The sequence below is a fragment of the Schistocerca gregaria genome, chromosome X, assembly GCF_023897955.1.
Source record: "Schistocerca gregaria isolate iqSchGreg1 chromosome X, iqSchGreg1.2, whole genome shotgun sequence".
NCBI classification, from domain to species: domain Eukaryota; kingdom Metazoa; phylum Arthropoda; class Insecta; order Orthoptera; family Acrididae; genus Schistocerca; species Schistocerca gregaria.
In genome coordinates this window covers 744,219,772-744,239,232 of record NC_064931.1, presented here as the reverse complement: position 1 = coordinate 744,239,232, position 19,461 = coordinate 744,219,772, and the positions used below count along the sequence as shown (strand labels likewise).

Sequence of the window (19,461 nt, the reverse complement as noted above, 5' to 3'; positions counted from 1 at the left end):
TTCAAAGCACCATTTTCTGTCACAAAACACATTTCAGAGCTATTGTTTTCTCAGTACTCTGTGGTGTGTCCCTAGGCTTGAACCAAGTGCAAAATTATGGAGAAAAATGTTCTAAACAATCAGTAGTAGATGGTGCATGGTCTTTGTGCCAAGCAGTGTCTCCCCATGCAGGTCAAAGTGCAATGCATCGTCTCCTCTGTGGTTTGAACATGTAACACACAAGGTTGTGGTAAATGGGGGAACCTTTTGGCTAGGCCAGATTTTGCGTTTAGAGAAATGAAGAAAGGCAAGCACGATCTTTATTCTGCAAGGTTTACATAAGACTGTTGTCAGCTAAAGCTATGAACCCATTCCATGTAGTTCCAATGCATGCAACTGACTACTTTGATTTTAAAAATGTTGTTGAAATATTGCTGTCAATGCGGGCATTTAAGGTCTCCAAATGCACTGTGGTCAAAGTCTCTCGTGCTCGTTCATCTCAAATAGCTATTGAAGACTCTATGAAACATAAGAATGAAAAAATTTCAATTTATCTAAGAGGAAAGACCTTGACTGATGCAAGCAATACCATAATTCATCTGAAAGAGTGGCCATGTTTCTCAGCTACAAAACAGAAAGACCTATTGATGATATTGATATTTCTTCCTCAACAGCACAGAGAGAGCTGCAGTAAACTTTGCAACATATGACCCCAAGAATAAAATTTTGTAACAAGTTGTTACTGAAAGATTTTTTTCCTTCAGCTAAATTTTGTTTTTTGCTTGTGAAAAAAATTTAAAAATAATGAGAAGTGATTTTTGTTGACTACAATTCAATTTTAGTTAAAACATTACTGCTAGAGAGAGAGAGAGAGAGAGAGAGAGAGAGAGAGAGAGAGGAGACTTGCAGTGGAAGCTCCACTTGTTGAGTAGATTAGAAAATGAGTTTGAATAAGCTGCTAGGAGCAACAAGTTTTAGATGAAAAGACAAAATTGTAATTGGCTATATCATACTTATATATATATATATATATATATATATATATATATATATATATATATATATATATATATATATATATATATATATATATATATATATATATATATATATATTACTAATTTCCCCCCCCCCCCCCCCCCCCCGAGGAAAGTTTCTTCACAAATTTGTTCAGATTCCATCCTATTTCATTGTTTAATATTTTTTCCCTTCCTCTTGTGAAAATATTGTCTTCTTACACAGTAATAAAATACTTGTAACAACTCTTGTAAGTATTGGCTTGATGTGTAAGATTGTATGATTTTTGTTTCAGATGCTGGTATTTTAGTTTCTATGTCTTTATTTGTGCTTCATAATTTTTTGTTTGTAGTTAACTGTTGTTATCTGAGCTTACATATTGTCATTTGGAGATAGTAAGTGGAGCTGTGGACACTAGAAAATGAAGTATCAAGTTGAAAAATCAGAACTTTTCCAACATTCTTCTGTTTATATTCAGTAGAGTGGCAGCAGCAGCAGAGGCACCCAGAAACAGTTGCACCTTGTATGGGAATAATGCCATTGGGCAGAGCATTGCAAGAAAATAGTACAGTCATTTTGTGGAGGATTGTTTTGACATGTTCAGGAAGATCTTTGCAGTTTGATGAACAATAATTCATGTCATTGTACTCAAGAAGCAGCAAATGTGATGAACTGCTATCATTCCACCATTGTGAGGCACTTGCATATGATGAAGGTTAAAAAATCATCTGTATGGTTACCACATGCTCTAAGCCAGAATCACAAAAATAAATGAGTAGTCATATATGTATCTCTGCTTGCTCATCAATTGGCTCATGAACACCACCAACCATTTCTATCCTGTATCATTACTGGTGATGAGAAATGGTGTCTTCATGCTATCATGAGGAAAAGAAAGGAATGGTTTAGCCAAAACAAAGCAGCAACTCCCAAAACATGCTTGCTTCCACAAAAGATAAGGTTATGGTCTGATGGAACAGCAATGGTGTGGTGTGCTACAAATGGCTTCCCTCAGGTTTAACCATCACTGTTTGCATTTATTGTCAATAGGAGAGATGTCTTGCAGACGACAACAGCAACAAGGAAGCCTGTGTTAAATGATGCTACTCCATGATAATGCCCACCTGCATTGTGCTGTACTGACAAAAATCGCTATACAGGAGTTGTGTTGGGAAGTCATTCTACACCTACTTTATTTGCTTGATTTTGCACCCTCAGATTTTTGCTTTTCCCGCTCTCTATTGTACAAGCTTCAATGAATTTCCTTTTTGGTTGGAAAATGCACTCTGAACGTGGCTGAATGAGTTCTTCGCCCCAAAACCACGTGATTTCTACATTTGCAAAATTGAAAACTTACACCAACATTAGCAGGCTGTTGTAACTAGTGAAGGAGAATATATTATTGATGACTAGTCTCTCGTGTGTGTGTATCTGTTGAGTTTAGTAAACTTGCAGAAAAATGGTACAAACTTGTGCACCAACCCAACATTTACATCAAATATGCAGACTGAAAGTTACCCATATGAAATAAGTCTCACGGCGAGATGAGCTAATCAGTTTCATTTGAAACTGTTGTGATAACATGCTGTAAGATTTCAAATTGGAATAATGTAGTTGTTTGGTTGCAAATGATTTTATATCTGACTTATCCACCTAATTGATAGAAACAGTGCTACTTTAGTGGAGAGCTCTCTCTCTCTCTCTCTCTCTCTCTCTCTCTCTCTCTCTCTCTCTCTCTCTCTCTCGACTAGTGTGTATGTTAGTGAATGTGCTGCATATTCATGTCCCTTCGGGACCATTTCTTCTCTCCAAATGAGTACTTGGAATAGAAAAGATTGGTGTGCTCTGACTAAAAGGAAAGTAATTGATATCACAGATTAGAGTGGAGAGCAAGATCAAATGCAAAACACTTGTCAATCTCTTTGAAACTCTGAATGGTACTTTTGTTAAAGTTAAACTAGTTTTCCAGATTTCACCCTGTTCAGGACTTTAAAGAAAGACAGTTAATTCAATTGTCTGCTTCACAAATTCTGTACTAGATGTATTGCACCAGTAAGAATCGGTTACTAACTAGCATAGCCTAAGATTTTGGTAGCGAGACGAGGTGGAGCAATTTCAGCAAGGGGGCACTTTGAATTCGTCACTGGAACTTCTGTTTGATTTGCCAACAAATAAAGTTCCACTACAGGAGAAAAGCTGCAATGGATACTTATCCATGTTATCCATAAGAAGATTGATATTAAGTAAATACTATTTTGTGGTGTCCAAAGTCAAAGCTGAGTTATTTTTTTCAATAGTGTATTTGTCATTTAATATTAAATCAGATTTATTGACCCAATTAAGAGACTCTGCTTCTTGATACGCTATAAACCATTTGCAACACTGTTCTAAAAGGAGTAACAGTGCTTTAACATTAGTGGTTGCTTACAGGACAGATTTCAATGAAATCTTTATAGGTAGATCTCAACACAGTTGAAATGTTCCTCTAGCGCATATAAATAAGTTGTTTCGGCAATCAAGTAATAGTATATTTGAGTTGGCAAAAGTCAGTTTGAAAGCTGGCGCCGGCACTAAAAATTGCAGTGGCCAGGATGCCCTGTCTCTTAGAACAGCAGCAGATCTATATGGGATGTACTATTCTGCTGTATTTGACAGATTAGAGTTCTGCAGTTGATATTGAGTGACAGCAGTTGGACACCATCACCAAATTCTTACCACTCAAAGTATACAAGTCGACAAATTTTCACTGCGGATAAAGTATGTTAGGTTTATGATTCCACTATTTAAAGTTAAAAATATTAGCTATGGACTGACAAATCAGATTGCATACAAATATCCAAAACTGGTTAAGCTCTGTAATTAAAATAGCTGGAATTGATGCGGTTTCATGAGCTGATAACAGCTCAGCTTAGGGACACCTGGGAACATTCTCTTATCAAGAGAAACAGTTTTTAATAAACCAAATACAGCAAATTTTTTGGCTTTCATGAACAAGCTGTTCATTCAAGTGGTTTAACAGGAGACTGAATATTCAGCCTAGATGTTGTAATTGGTTTTTTGCTTGCTGAAGTGAACTGCACAATTTGGTAAAGTGTTCTGTTTATTAAAAAAAAGTCAGTAATTTTGCTGCATTTGCACCTATCATATATTGTAAGCCTGTTATATCAATAAAATTTGTTTATTCTGGTAAAAAAATCTGGTGTTATTTAAATGTTGGATAGTACCCAGCCTCTTGTTGAAAAGTGCTCCATGTTAGGGGTACATTTCAACTAAAAGTATGCTTCTACTTAGATGTAAAAATTGTTTATTACTAAGAATTGTGATAAAAATTTAAAAGTTCCCCCAAAATTCTGTTGTATCTAATAGTGATAATTACAAAAGTGTGTTACTTATGAAAAGTTTAAGGTGTTGGTCTGTATCCCCTTGTGCCCTACATACCAATAAAAATAAGAAACATAGTCTCACTCAGGGAAAATTTCTTGTTTCAGAAACTTTTCTACTTGGGCACAAAAAGAGTTGTAAAACACAGGTTAAAACAATATGTAAATGAGTTGGACTTAATGATAAGCTCCAGAAAACAATGCTGGGAATCAATTTTTTCTTATTGCATATTCTGACAATTTTGATTGTGTGAATGTTAAAACTGATTTTTTTGTGTTTTGAGGTCATAACCTCAAGTATACTGACTTATAAGAAATACAAATTTCACAGCAGCAAGAGTACATAACCTGTCAAGAAAGAGTATTTGGAGACTTTCAAAGAGACGGAGATACTTCCATTACATACTTAGATTACCTCCAAATTATGGGAATGAAATTAAGTATTTTTTCCCCCTTTCACACAGTGTTTGTCCTTTCTCTATAGAATCTCGCTAGTGATGCGAGGGTTGGTTTCCTGGAAATGTTTCCTAAGGTTTGTGCATCCTAGTGATAATGTTGACTGGAACATCTTAGAGTAAAACCACTGAGTAAAAAAGTCTGATCTCCTCAGATACATGCCTGTTGGTATTTAAGTTCAATGCCAGTATTTACTACTAGTGCTCAATTTGAACCAAATACAGGAGGTGAACTGTTTTAGCCACACAATGTAAGAGAATCTTCAGTTTGTGATACAGTACTTCACACTACTGCTTATTCTTAACTGTTTTACTTACAGAAAATTTATCTGCCCCTCTCTTCCTCCCCTTCCTCCCCCCCCCCCCTCTCTCTCTCTCTCTCTCTCTCTCTCTCTCTCTCTCTCTCTCTCTCTCTCTCTCTCTCTCTCTCTCTCTCTCTCTCCCTCCTCACCCCCCCCCCCTTCCCTCTCTCCCCCCATCTCCTACCCTCCCCCAATGTCTTGTATGTGATCATAATAGTCTAGCTTCCTCATTTGTGTTGAATCCAGTCCCTACTAGCACCTGTGACAGTAAATATTTTTCTATGTACAAGACGAAGGTGTATCAACAACGTAGATTCAGTTTCAGACAGTTGCTTTGAAAGTCTCTTACTGCATCAGTGATACTTATTTATCTGCAAACCCTGTAGATCTCTACTGGAGGCCACGGAGTATGGCCTGTCGGATTTGGCCTTTGCCTTCTCCTTTGTTAGTAGAGATGGTGCACTGTGATGTGAAGTTGCATTTTGGGAAGTTGTTTGTGTAGTGAAACGCCATATGGGTAGGTGATCAGTAATGAACACTGCTAATGTTGTGCGATTTGTTGAAATGAAGTAATGATGAACTCTTCTTCATAAGGTGATGTTGGTGTAGGGTGTAGATGATGAATGAAAGTGATGTTGGTGTAGATGATGAATGATTTGCATATTTTCTGGTTTCTACTGCAGTGCAAAAAATATTATCAGTTAAACAGTTCATTATTGGCACTTATAACATTGTTCATTTAATGTAGCTAGAAAGCTTGTGTGTACAAACTTTACATCACTGCTGGGATTTCAGTAACTTGAAAAAGGATTGTCGTCCAGAGTGATTGTAGTTGCAGCTGTGAGCGGTAGGATGATGAGACGTTTGAAAACATTTATTCTGTCAGTTGGGAATACACAGTTGCCAACCAAGTCACTAGTACTGTGCGACTCCTGCCAGAAAGATGAACAGGTACTACTGATGTCTGGATGTGTGTTTCTTCAGACAGGATAAAATACACTGAAACTGGTAGGCATGCTTATTCAAGTACAGAGATATGTAGACAGGCATAGTACGACTCTGCGGCCGGTAGTGCCTATGTAAGGTGACAAGTATCTGGTGCAGTTGTTAGATTGGTTACTGCTGCTACAACGGCAGGTTATAAAGATTTGAGTGTGGTGTTATAGTCGGCGCATGAGTGATGGTACACACCACCTCTGAGGTAACAACGTGAGGGTTTTTCTATAAGACCATTGCATGAGTGTACTGTGAAAATCAGGAATCCGGTAAATTATCAAATCTTTGACATAGCTGGGACCAGAAAGAGATCCTGCAAGAGCAAGACCAACGACGACTGAAGAGAATTGTTCAGTGTGACAGCAGTTCAACCCTTCCACAAATTGCTGCATATTTCAATGCTGGGCTTGCAAACCACTCAACGAAACATCATCGATAGGAACTTTTGGAACCGAAGGCCCACTCGTGTACCCTTGATGACTGCTTGACACAAAGCTTTACTCTTTGCCTGGGCTCATGAATAGAAACATTGGACTGTTAATGACCGGAACCATGTTGCCTGGTTGGACGAGTCTCATTTCGGATTCATCCATGGATCCTGCATGTCAGTAGGGGACTGTTCTAGCTGGTAGAGGCTCTGTAATTGTGTGGTGTGTTTGCAGTTGGAGTGGTATGGGACCCCTGATACGTGTAGATAAGACTCTTCCAGATGACACGTACATAAGCATCCTGTCTGGTCACCTTCATCCATTGGTGTCCGTTGTGCATTCCAACAGACTTGGACAATTCCAGGAGGATAATGTGACACTCTACATGTCCAGAATTTCTACAGAGTGGCTCCAGGAACACTCTTCTGAGTTGAAACACTTGTGCTGCCCACCAAACTCCCCAGACATGAACATTATTGAACGTAGCTGGGATGCCTTGCAACTTGCTGTTCAGAAGAGATCTCTACCCCCTAGTACTCTTATGGATTTATGGACAGCCCTGTGGGATTCATGGTGTCAGTTCCCTACAACACTACTTCAGACCGTAATAGAGTCCACGTCACGTTGTGGCACTTCTGTGTGCTCATGGGGCCCTACATGATATTAGGCAGGTGTACCAGTTTCTTTGGCTCTTCATTAAATATCCCAAGAGAATAAGACTTTCTTAAACTACATTCCAGGAACATACAGCTAAAATTGAGACAGATTATTTATCATGAAAATGCATTCTGCCATATACAAACGATATCTGCAGAAGTATATATGCCAATGCCCCGTTATACACAGCAAAATGCTGGCTATGATGTTGGTGAACCTGTGGTCAACTTCCAAACTGAAGTGTCCTTGTCATGGAGTTCAGCACTGATATTATAGAACGTGCAGCTATGGCGTGTGATGAACTTGCTTTTCTTCACTATGCATTTTGTAGTAATTCACATTACTTTGAGCATTGTATCGAAAGCCCTCGCTTTCATTTATAGTTAAGATATCTGTGTTTTGTGTTTGGTTTCTATAATGACATTTGCAGTGACATGTAGAGCATGTTTGCGGAGATAACACTCACCAGCAGCACATTGAGACATACGTAATGGTCCTGCAACCAAAATTTCATACAGACATGTTTGTTCGAATGTAAATACTTTCCTTGTTAGTATTTTGGATAGTACAGTGTGTTGAAAGCACTGGGTAATGTAATGTGCCTGTTTTGAAAGGTTTACAAAAAAGTTCCCCTCCCCCCCCCCTCCCCCCCCCCCCACTTCCGTTAAACCCGTGAGAAAATACTTTGAACAAATCATCATGTACAGTTAATTGTAAAGCAGTGTAGAAACAATGAATCATGGTGTAGCTTACTTTATTCTCACAAAGTACACCTGCGACTTCGAGAAAATTATGAATTTTTGCTAGTGCAGTAGACAATTTTGGTACAGTGTAGAAGAAAAGCTGTGGTGTTAACGCAGAGGGGTATTTGAAATAGTTCATTAAGACTTACTCAATCTGGAGTGTGTTGCTGTGGTTATAAACACAGTGCCTCAACACTGAAACAGACAAAAAAAAATTTGTGCAACTGAGTTCTGATTTATCTTGTAAAATTCTGTTTTACAAGCAACTTATCTTAGAAGAATGATTAAGGAAAGGCAAACCAACATTTCTAGTGTTTGTAGACTTAGAGAAAGCTTTTGACAATGTTGACTGGAATACTCTCTCCCAAATTCTAAAGGTGACAGGGGTAAAATACAGGGAGCGAAAGGCTATTTACAATTTGTATAGAAACCAAATGGCTGTTATAAGAGTTGAGGGACATGAAAGGGAAGCAGTGGTTGGGAAGGGAGTGAGACAGGGTTGTAGCCTATCCCCGATGTTATATAATCTGTATATTGAGCAAGCAGTAAAGGAAACAAAACAAAAATTCGGAGTAGGAATTAAAATCCATGGAGAAGAAATAAAAACTTTGAGGTTTACCGATAACATTGTAATTCTGTCAGAGACAGCAAAGGACTTGGAAGAGCAGTTGAATGGAATGGACAGTGTCTTGACAGGAGGATATAAGATGAAAATCAACGAAAGCAAAATGAGGATAATGGAATGTAGTCGAATTAAATCTGGTGATTCTGAGGAAATTAGATTAGGAAATGAGATACTTAAAGTACTAAAGATGTTTTGCTATTTGGGAAGCAAAATAACTGATGATGGTCGAAGTAGAGGATATAAAATGTAGACTGACAATGGCAAGGAAATCGTTTCTGAAGAAGAGTATAGATTTAAGTGTCAGGAAGTTGTTTATGAAAGTATTTGTATGGAGTGTAGTGATGTATGGAAGTGAAACATGGACGATAAATAGTTTGGACAGGAAGAGAATAGAAGCTTTCGAAATGTGGTGCTACAGAAGAATGCTGAAGATTAGATAGGTAGATCACATAACTAATGAGGAGGCATTGAATAGAATTGTGGCACAACTTCACAAGAAGAAGGGACCGGTTGGTAGGACATGTTCTGAGGTATCAAGGGATCACAAATTTAGCATTGGAGGGTAAAAATCGTAGAGGGAGAGAGACCAAGAGATGAATACACTAAGCAGATTCAGAAGGATGTAGGTTGCAGTAAGTTGTGGGAGATGAAGCAGCTTGCACAGGATAGAGTAGCATGGAGAGCTGCATCAAACCATTCTCGACGGCGGCGACGACGACGACGTGAATTTTATGTTGGCAGTAGTAGAATCATTCTGCAGTACCTGCAAATGCACGTTATCTGTATTGCCTCAGTATTGTTTCATGAAAAGAACGTCATCATCCCTTCAGGGATTCCCATTTGAGTTCACGAAGCATCTACATAACACTCGCATGTTGATTGAAACTACTGGCAAGAAACGTAGCTGGATACTTCCGAATTGCTTAAATATCTTCCTTTAATCCGACCTGGTGGGGATCCCTAACGCTCCGACAATACTCAAGAATGGGTATCACAAGTCTTCTAATATGTGGTCCATTTTGTAGATGAGCTACACTTTCCTTAAACCCTCTCGTTAAACCAAAATTGACAGATCTTTTCCCTACTGTTGTCCTTACAAGAATGAGACGGAAATTACGTAATATAATTCCCTCTGTACAGGTCCAATTTTAGGCCATGTTTATTTTAATGCAATGCCTTTCAAATTGACATTATTGTTGATCACTGTGATGATTCCTTGGTTTGACAAACAATTCCAGGAGCACAGTGGTAATTGGTGGCTAGGAGTGGCCAGGTAGAGGCAACCTAACAGATCTGAAGTTTTCTCTGAACTCATTTGTAGGATGTAAATAGGTTTTTATTGGAAACATGGCCTAAGGTGTCAGTAGAAAATACACTGTTCAGCCACATTGTGACCCCTGTCGGAAGCCTGAACAATCTCCTTTTGTCCTGTGGCCCATGAGTTATGTGACACATTGCATTGTACTGCTGCTAGAAGCCACTGTGCCAAAGAAAAAGAAACTGCATGTAGGGATGCATGTGGTTCCAAGGATAAGTGCATACTCGTGTTGATCCATTGTGCCTTCCAGAATGACAAGATCACCCAGGGAATGCCACAGAGATATTCCCCACACTGTAATGCTCCCTCCTCTGGCCAGGACCCTTCCAAATATTGTTGAATAGTGTTTGCTTTTTGTCCTGATTATGGTGCATAAAACTAGATTCATTTAAAAGAACCACCTGTTGCTGTATTGGCCTGCAAATTCCAGCCTTCATCACCAATGGGCTGCAGTTAGCATGGGTGCATTAACCAGGTGCCTGTTGCAGAGGCCCGACACAACATTCGGTGGATGGTCGATGAAGAGTCACTATTGGCAGACCATTGGTTCATCTGAGCAGTCAGTTGCTCAATTGTTGCGTGTCTCTTCAGCCGTTGTTCACCATTGTCATATATGGCCTGTGGTGTACCACAGTTGCCTCACCACTGGTTTTAGGTAGCAGTGTTCTTCATGCACTCTATACTTCAACCATGGTGGTACGCAAACAGTTTACAAACATAGCCATTTCGCAAATCCTTGCACTCTTGGCCTCTAAGCCAAAGATTGTGCCATTTTGGTCATGTGATAAAGTGCTCAGTTTCTACGTTACAACAATGACTGCATTGTTTGTCCATGTCCCCCAACATGCATTATACACTCTTCACTGCTAGTGCTGCCACCTGCTGTCTGTTACTGCTTGTTGCATTTTCACATCTAACATAAGTGGTTGTCAAATTAATGTGGTTAGACCGTGTAGTCTCTACCCTGACAGAGTATGGTTTTCTTGTGGAGCCCAAGTTTTTAAATAGGATCCTGCAGGGTCACTCAGCTTCACTTTCGTTGGTGGCTTGGAATAATCAACATCTAGTATCCATTTAATGTCCATCACAGAGGATTTTGTGATGTGGTAGGTGCCATGTTAGTAAAAGTCTGGCTCTAAGGTCTCTCACACTTGGGGGATTAGTGACAACTTTTGAAGATTGAGTATGATGATTACTTTGCGTGAAACATAAATGGTCTTTGTGATTCATGTTATTGGAGTAAAATTGCAGCTGCTGTCAGTGTAACACTTTCAGATTCTGTGCCATACAAGTTAGGTCACCTGCCATCATGCTCCACTACTGCTCCTTATTGTTAGTATTTCTCCCTCTCACTTGTCTCAACCCTAGTAGTGGGTTCCTTGACATCATTATGCAACTTTAATTTTTAATTGATGCTTGATCACATGTGAAACCTGACATTGAACACTAGTGCACTCTTTCTTCCCGATTTCAGTGCTTAATGTGTGTTTTTCTGTAAATTCCAAATGCAGAAAACATTTCAATTATATACATCAAATCTTGGAATCTCCTATTACTGTGACTTGGGGTACAACTTTCCCTGTTTACCTACATCCTCATGACATGCAGTGTGGCTGAGCGGTTTTAGGCACTTCAGCCTGGAACCGCGCGACCGCAGGTTCGAATCCATGCCTCGGGCATGGATGTGTGTGATATCCTTAGGTTAGTTAGGTTTAAGTAGTTCTAAGTTCTAGGGGACTGATGACCTCGGATGTTAAGCCCCATAGTGCTCAAATCCATTTGAACCATTTTAGAACCCATGATATGCTTTGATTAATCAGTGTTCAGATTGACTGCTTGGTCCCTGCCTGTAAGTAGGATCGAGTAAGATGCTCACAAGACCTCAGAAATGGGAGGCAAGGAAGGTGAATCACCACAATATGTAAAAATTAATTGTCTGCAAAAAAAATTGAGTTAGATATTCATGCAATCAAAAAGTGAAATGCTGTGCATCGAAGCATAAATCCTTAGTGTGTGTGTGTGTGTGTGTGTGTGTGTGTGTGTGTGTGTGTGTACAGGCATAATAGTCCATGCAAGTAATTTTTAATTGTCAGCTGGAAAGAAAGGACATAGATTTACTTTTTATGTATATTTCCTGACTTCTTTTCTTCTTTAAAAGTATGTGATAGCCTCCAGGACACTACTTTGGGTTTTCCACTTCAGGTAAGAGAGTGGCCTCAGGTCAAATGAAGTGGGGCTGGGGGAAGAGAGAGAGAGAGAGAGAGAGAGAGAGAGAGAGAGAGAGAGAGAGAGAGAGAGAAATTTTCCATAAGTGAAACAGTTAAGCAACTGTTCAAAAGGCTTAGTTATCATTGCCCATCAATTGGTGAACAAAAGGAGAGCAAAACAATTGGACAAGTCACTCTAATTTCACTACACAGTGCATGGTCACTGCAAATAGGCAGAATTTCTTAGTGCCAGTGTGGTGTAGATTAATTGAGATTATATCTAAAAGAGTGATCTCCAGCTCTTCAGCAGTTGTGTGAGGTGCTATGTACTTGGGTTGAAGTGAGCACTAGTAGTAAATACTGATATCTTGAGTTTTAATACTAGTAGTCATGTATTTGAGCAGGTCCAATTTTTTTCCCCCCCTCTAAGGTGTTCCAGTCAACACTACCCCATGATGCACAAGCATTAGCAGACATCCCCAGGAAACCAGACCTTATATCACTAGTGAGATTTTACTGACAAAGGAATAAACAGTGTGTGAAAAAATTACTTTGTTTTTGTTCCCATCATTTGCTGGTAATCTTGACATACATAGTGGAAGTAATCTCAGTGCTTGTATGCTTTTTGAAAGTTTCCAGGTAATATTTCTTACCAGGTTATGTACACTTGCTGCTGTTAAATTTGCGATTTGCGTAGGTCAGTATACTTGATCTTATGATCTCAAAAAACTCAGAAAATTCAGTTTTAACAGTCAGACACCCAAAATTATCAGAATATGCAATGAAAGAAGGAAAAAATGACTTCTGAAGTTGTCTCCTGGAGCTTATCATGGAGCCCGACTTGTTTGTGTTGTTCAGACGTGTGTAATACCTTTCTCCCCTATCTGTGTCCAAAGTAGAAAACATTTCTGGCAGAAGTATCTGAAATGTCATTTTACTGAAGCCACAATGTGATTCTTAAAATTCAGGTACTCATAAATTTGTTGATGTATTTGTGGACCAGAAAATTGAAGTAACTGTTTTTCAGGATTGAGAATTCACTATGATGCTTCTTTTAGTGATGGCATTCCTCCACTGTATTTTCCATTGCCGATTTTTATCTCACCTTCATATATTTCTGTATGAAATACCACCATGTGGTACAAAATTTTGTGATCAGCTTATATTCAGTGGCTTTTATAATATTGTGAGATTAGAATTTGTAAAGTCGGCTAGACATGTTAGAGAGAGAGAGAGAGAGAGAGAGAGAGAGAGAGAGAGAGAGAGAGAGAGAGATAATTGAAAATACCTAAAAGTGGTGGTAGTTACTTTAATTTGGGTTGTGTTATGACCCATTGTCTTTAGCCAGTGTGATTATTAGAATATACCTTATTAATCTTGCATTAATTAAATGTGTGACTAAATATTTCTCTGCAAAACATTAATGTGCTTGTTCGTTTTAAAGTTCAAGGAAGTAAATCGAGCACACAGCATTTTGAGTGATTTGACAAAAAGGAATATATATGACAATTATGGCTCTTTGGGCTTGTATATAGCAGAACAGTTTGGAGAAGAAAATGTGAATGCCTACTTCCTAGTTACATCTGGATGGTGCAAGGTAAGTAACATTATTAGAAAGTGAAAGAAAATCTCTTGTTGGCAGTATGACTGACTCTGGGGGCATTAGGTGTCGTGGGAAATGTACGGTATTATGCCAACCCAGCAGGGCGCCATTTTTTTTCCCACAGTAACTCTTATTTCACTGGAATAATGCACTAGTTTTACACAGAATTTCCAGGTCTTGCAAATATGGAATTAAATGCCTGCAAAAACTATGTAGCTTAGCAATAATAATTTATTAAACATCTCTTAAAATTCACAAAACAATGCAATTTCAAGACACCGTACAGGTTATTATTTCACAAATGTAGAAGAAAAGTTTCTGAATCAGCCAGACCAGGTTACATAAGTTCTTCGCAAATATGGAATGCTTTTGAGTTGTGAATACATTTTACATACAGCATGTTTTTGAGATTTCAGTATATTCTACCAATATTAATAACCAATTACCGTGTTACAGTTTATGGTTTTTGGTTGCTCTTAAAACCTGTTTCAAATTAATAATCATCATACTTAATGCTAGGAAATTATAGTTAAAATAAAAAAAAAGTTACGTAGTTACCTCTTTCTTGTAGATTCAGGACAAATTTCTGTTTATTTTATGTGAAGTTGGGCATTTTTAATGTGTGTGTAAAACCTGAAAGAAATGATCAGTAACAAATTCTAGGACTGACAGAACTGAACCACAGACTTTTAAATTTGTGGTGTGGTATTTACACACAGAACCAGCAAGCAGCTGATACTGTCTAGTCTCGTATTCTATCCACACAAGTACTGAGCCACATACCCAGTATACACACACATATATACATAATGGCAACAATATAAAGTTTAGGAAACAAATTACAGCACAGATCTGGCTTTAGCACCACAAATTATTCAGGCAACTGTTTCCTCTGCCATGTCAGTGGCATGTTTGAATAAATGCAGAAAGTGATCACCATTCATCTCTTGACACTTCTTGGCAGTGGTCAGCAAGTTGCTGATGGCGGATCAAACGAGACAGCTGCAATCTCATATGAAGTATTCTGCTGCAGTTCTTGAAGACTAGGAGAGTTATTGCAATAAATACACCTTAGAATTTAGGGTTCCCCACACAAAGTAATCGCACTGACAGATCAAGTGACCTAGGTGGCCATCTAGGGCTGCAAACAGGCTGATCTCTGGCAACAACTCTGTCATGCATGAAGATTGTGTAAATGTGCTCAGAGTTTTGGCCAACTGTATAGGCAGTTGCTCCATCCTGTTGGAAGTAACTGTAGGTCATGGGTATGGTTATATGCATACATTTATGTCGAGTCGTATCCACTCGTCCGGACCACTTTTATTTGCCTTGCCCTGTATTAGAAGGTCTACTTGTAAATATCTCTGATCTGATATAGTGAATATAGTGCTCACAATTTATAGTGGCAAATTAGCATCCTCTAGTAGACATTATGTACCAAAAATATGATGCTAATTTTGGACATGGCAGGGACGGCAACAAAGTTGTCTTTTAAAAATGAGAGCAGCAAAAATGATGTTTGTTTAGAACATTTTTTTAAAATCTTGCCGTTAATGCTCAGCATGGTGAATACTCTGCAAAGACTAAAAACATCCATTCTAGTATATGTTTCATGGTCTTCTGTGAAATTGAATTACGTAAAGGGAAGGAATTACATGGACAGGAATAATGGCAAAACATAGATGAAGGAGAAGAGATATTTATCTAAATCACCTCATAATGAGAAACTTTGTAACTATTGTTAAAATATAGTATAGCAGTCAGAATACAAAGTGTATTGGTGTGGTGTAAAAAGGAAAACCAAAAAATATAGTAAAAGGATTTTTTCATTCATAATATCAGTTAAATTAATTTTTCGTGTCTCATCCTTTGGCAACTTGTTAATGATTGAAGTAATCTGTCAGTGAAAGTATGATATAAAGATTACATCAAACAAAACCTTAATTTTATCAATGAGTATTAATTCTGTAGTTTCAAAGTAGAACAGAAAAACCTGTGTCAAGGAGCACTGTGTATTATGCTAAATAGAAGTAGCATTCTTACATCGAATAATTTTTGTAAACAGGAATTTCATATTACGAATAATCACACCATACTATGTTTTAATTTCAGGCTTTGATAATTTTCTGTGGCATCATAACTGGTTGTTACCTATGCTGTTGCTTTTGTTGTTGCTGTAACTTCTGCTGTGGAAAATGTAAACCACCTCCACCTGAAGATAGTGGAGAGTATCACACATTGCACGTATGTATTAATTTAGTTTTGCAACCACATATAAACTGTTGTTTAAAACTGTAAGTCAGAAAGCTTGCAGTGCTGCAGCCCATTTTGCCTAAATCGGACAGTGATGCAGCTTTCAACTTATAGCTATATTTAAGGAAAGTAAGGTGAGTTGTTTGTAATACAAAATGTAAATGGTGCAAGCCTCGAAGGATGTTTGTATAACCATTTCATATGACACCTCATTTAATAAACCTGCTGCTGGTGAAACATCACTGATGATAGGTAAGTTGAATACATGATACACACATTAAATAAGTTTAGATTAACTTTGATATGAGGCTGGATCATTTGTAGTTGTGATGATTTATTACACTAGGTAGTGACTTGACATCTCTTGTCAGTATCCATCAGTTCTGAACTAATTGGGTAACCAGTCATTGTGATCTAACTTTTACACGTTACACTGCTTTTCCTTCAGTTATTTACACTTGTAATGTCTCATCATGTCCATAGTTCTGTCACAGTCAGTGGTGCCACTTTTTCAGCAGATTAGTTTTAATGACATGAAAAAATATTGTTTCTGTATGCTCTATTTTCTAGTGGTACTATGATTATCAGATGAGAGCAGCATACTGTTTTGATCTGTATACAGATGTTAACCCCACAAGCCAAAAGGTGTTGCCTGCCATTTATCAGTTTTTCCCTCTATATCATTCATTCATTAATACGTTTGTTATGGATGGATGGACGATATGAGTAAGGGAGTAGTAAAAGAGTCCCAATTTTATGGACAGCTCATTGCATGCCTAACGGTATTGCTATAGGCTATCCCAGTGGAATGGCCTGAGCAAGTCGGTAACATTCTAGTAGTAGTAGTAGTAGTAGTAGTACACCCTCTGCGAAACTCCACAATGAATTGATCTGTTGCGTGATTTTTTTTTGCCCCCCTCATTAAGAGTCTGCTTTTGTCCCATTTTATGTCTATACAAATTACACTGTTTGACATGGGTTCTATTTCTGATATTAAAGTATATAATTCATGGCAAACACAGAGACGTTATAGAGAAATACGGGTATGTTGCCACATCGAGTAGTGATAGAACGTGATAATTTATTGTGCAACAGCAGGTGGGAAGAATCAGACATCATTAGTTTATCCCCCGCCACAACTATGTCATTAAGACCACCTGAAACATCTCATTAACTCGGAACGGCGACAGCCGGTCGCTGCCTCGGCAGTAAAGCTTCACGCCTTCTAGGGGCAGGTGCATAGAGTTAAAACAGTGGTGTTAGCCACAATTAGTGTCAGTCTTAACAAGTGGGTCTTTTGGCTGACAATTAACTGTCTGTCATATTTCCGAGCACGGTTGAATTTTTTAGTTCCTGTGTGTAAACTGATTGAGCCTGGTGCTGAAGATAAAACGACTGCTTGTTGTTACACATCAGCGTTCCTCTAGGAGTGGTGCTGTTGTTCGACATGAAGAAATATATTGACTCAGTGTTTTGAATGTGGACTCTATCGGTAGGAGTTGTGTGTACAACCACCACATCAATATTGATAACAAAAGGAGGGTCAGCCATTGGTCGTTGAAGTAGAAATATTTATTACTGTAGCAGATCAGTTTCAATCATTGCGTGACCATCATCAATTCGTACCTTCAGTCTGACGAGTACTGTTCACTGATACGTGCAGATATTGTAGTTTGAGTGCTTGTATGTAGAAGTCCACAGGGCTTTTAATACTAGCTCTAATGATGGTCACGCAATGATTGAAATTGATTTGCAACAGTAATAAAGATTTCTATTTCAGCGACCAATGCCGACCCTCCTTTTGTTAATAGTTGAATCATTGTGTTATGAAACACTGAGCTTCTGATATGGGAACAGTTGGGTGTGACATACTGTAAAGAATGGTTAAGAATTGCACTGAATTGTCTTAATGTTCATAGTTCAATTGCGACCACCTCGAGGTCACTGGCAGACCTTGTGAGACTTTGCATTTGTTTGTGGCATCATGCACTCGTTGTCCATTTCCCATTGCACAGTTATGAATGTGATATGAATTTGTCACATAGCTGTGAATTTGTCATTTGCACAAGAGTAGAAGTGGGATTTTTATTTAAATAATAATAATAAATATAGATGTGTCTTTGAACACACGATTTGCAGATCAGCATTGAATATTTGGGCATCATTTTTTATGTTTTTCTCTGTCACCATGTTGTGCTTCATTTCAACAATGACCGTAGTGTTCAGTTGAAACTTGCTGTGCCGTTGCTATAAAAATCTATTGATATTGTATTTGAAACATATACTTAAGAGGGTTTCTCATACGCTGTTCCTGAGTTTATCACATAACAACATACTTTTGTCTCAAGTACAGATAGTGTTGAGGATCAGTGGACAAAGTAGAAAACCATCGTACAATATGCGTTAGATGAGTATGTGCCAAGCAAGATCGTAAGAGATGTAAAAGAGCCACCGTGGTACAACAACAGAGTTAGAAAACTGCTGCAGAAGCAAAGGGAACGTCTCAGCAAACATAAACATAGCCAAAGCCTTGCCAACAAACAAAAATTACGCGAAGCGAAATGTAGTGTGAGGAGGGCTATGCGAGAGGCGTTCAATGAATTCGAAAGTAAAGTTCTATGTACTGACTTGGCAGAAAATCCTAAGAAATTTTGGTCTTATGTCAAAGCAGTAGGTGGATCAAAACAAAATAGCCAGACACTCTGTGACCAAAATGGTACTGAAACAACGGATAACAGACTAGAGGCAGAAATACTAAATGTCTTTTTCCAAAGCTATTTCACAGAGGAAGACTGCACTGTAGTTCCTTCTCTAGATTCTTGTACAGATGACAAAATGGTAGATATCGAAGTAGACGACAGAAGGATAGAGAAACAATTAAGATCGCTCAAAAGAGGAAAGGCCGCTGGTCCTAATGGAATACCAGTTCGATTTTACACAGAGTACGCGAAGGAACTTGCCCCCCCTTCTTGCAGCGGTGTACCGTAGGTCTCTAGAAGATCGTAGTGTTCCAAAGGATTGGAAAAGGGCACAGGTCATCCCCGTTTTCAAGAAGGGAGGTCGCACAGATGTGCAGAACTATAGACCTATATCTCTATAATAACGTCGATCAGTTGTAGAATTTTGGAACACGTATTATGTTAGAGGATAATGACTTTTCTGGAGACTAGAAATCTACTCTGTAGGAATCAGCATGGGTTTCGAAAAAGACAGTCGTGAGAAACCCAGCTCGCGCTATTCGTCCATGAGACTGAGGGCCATAGACACGGGTTCACAGGTAGATGCCGTGTTTCTTGACTTCCAAAAGGTGTTAGATACAGTTCTCCACAGTTGTTTAATGAACAAAGTAAGAGCATATGGACTATCAGACCAATTTTGTGATTTGATTGAAGAGTTCCTAGATAACAGAATGCAGCATGTCATTCTCAATGGAGAGAAGTCTTCCGAAGTAAGAGTGATTTCAGGTGTGCCGCAGGGAAGTGTCATAAGACCGTTGCT

The 19,461-nt window shown here is 38.5% G+C and overlaps 1 protein-coding gene across 4 annotated transcripts in view; it reads left to right on the top strand.

Moving 5' to 3' along the window:
* The window catches only part of LOC126297548 (dnaJ homolog subfamily C member 5), a 77,650-nt gene that overhangs the window by 11,776 nt on the left and 46,413 nt on the right, over positions 1–19,461 (top strand). For all 4 annotated transcript variants that reach the window (XM_049988474.1, XM_049988472.1, XM_049988473.1 and 1 more), the window contains exons 4-5: positions 13,552–13,704; positions 15,823–15,954. In XM_049988474.1, coding sequence (XP_049844431.1) covers positions 13,552–13,704; positions 15,823–15,954 — 285 coding nt within the window. The remainder of the gene's footprint in view (positions 1–13,551; positions 13,705–15,822; positions 15,955–19,461) is intronic.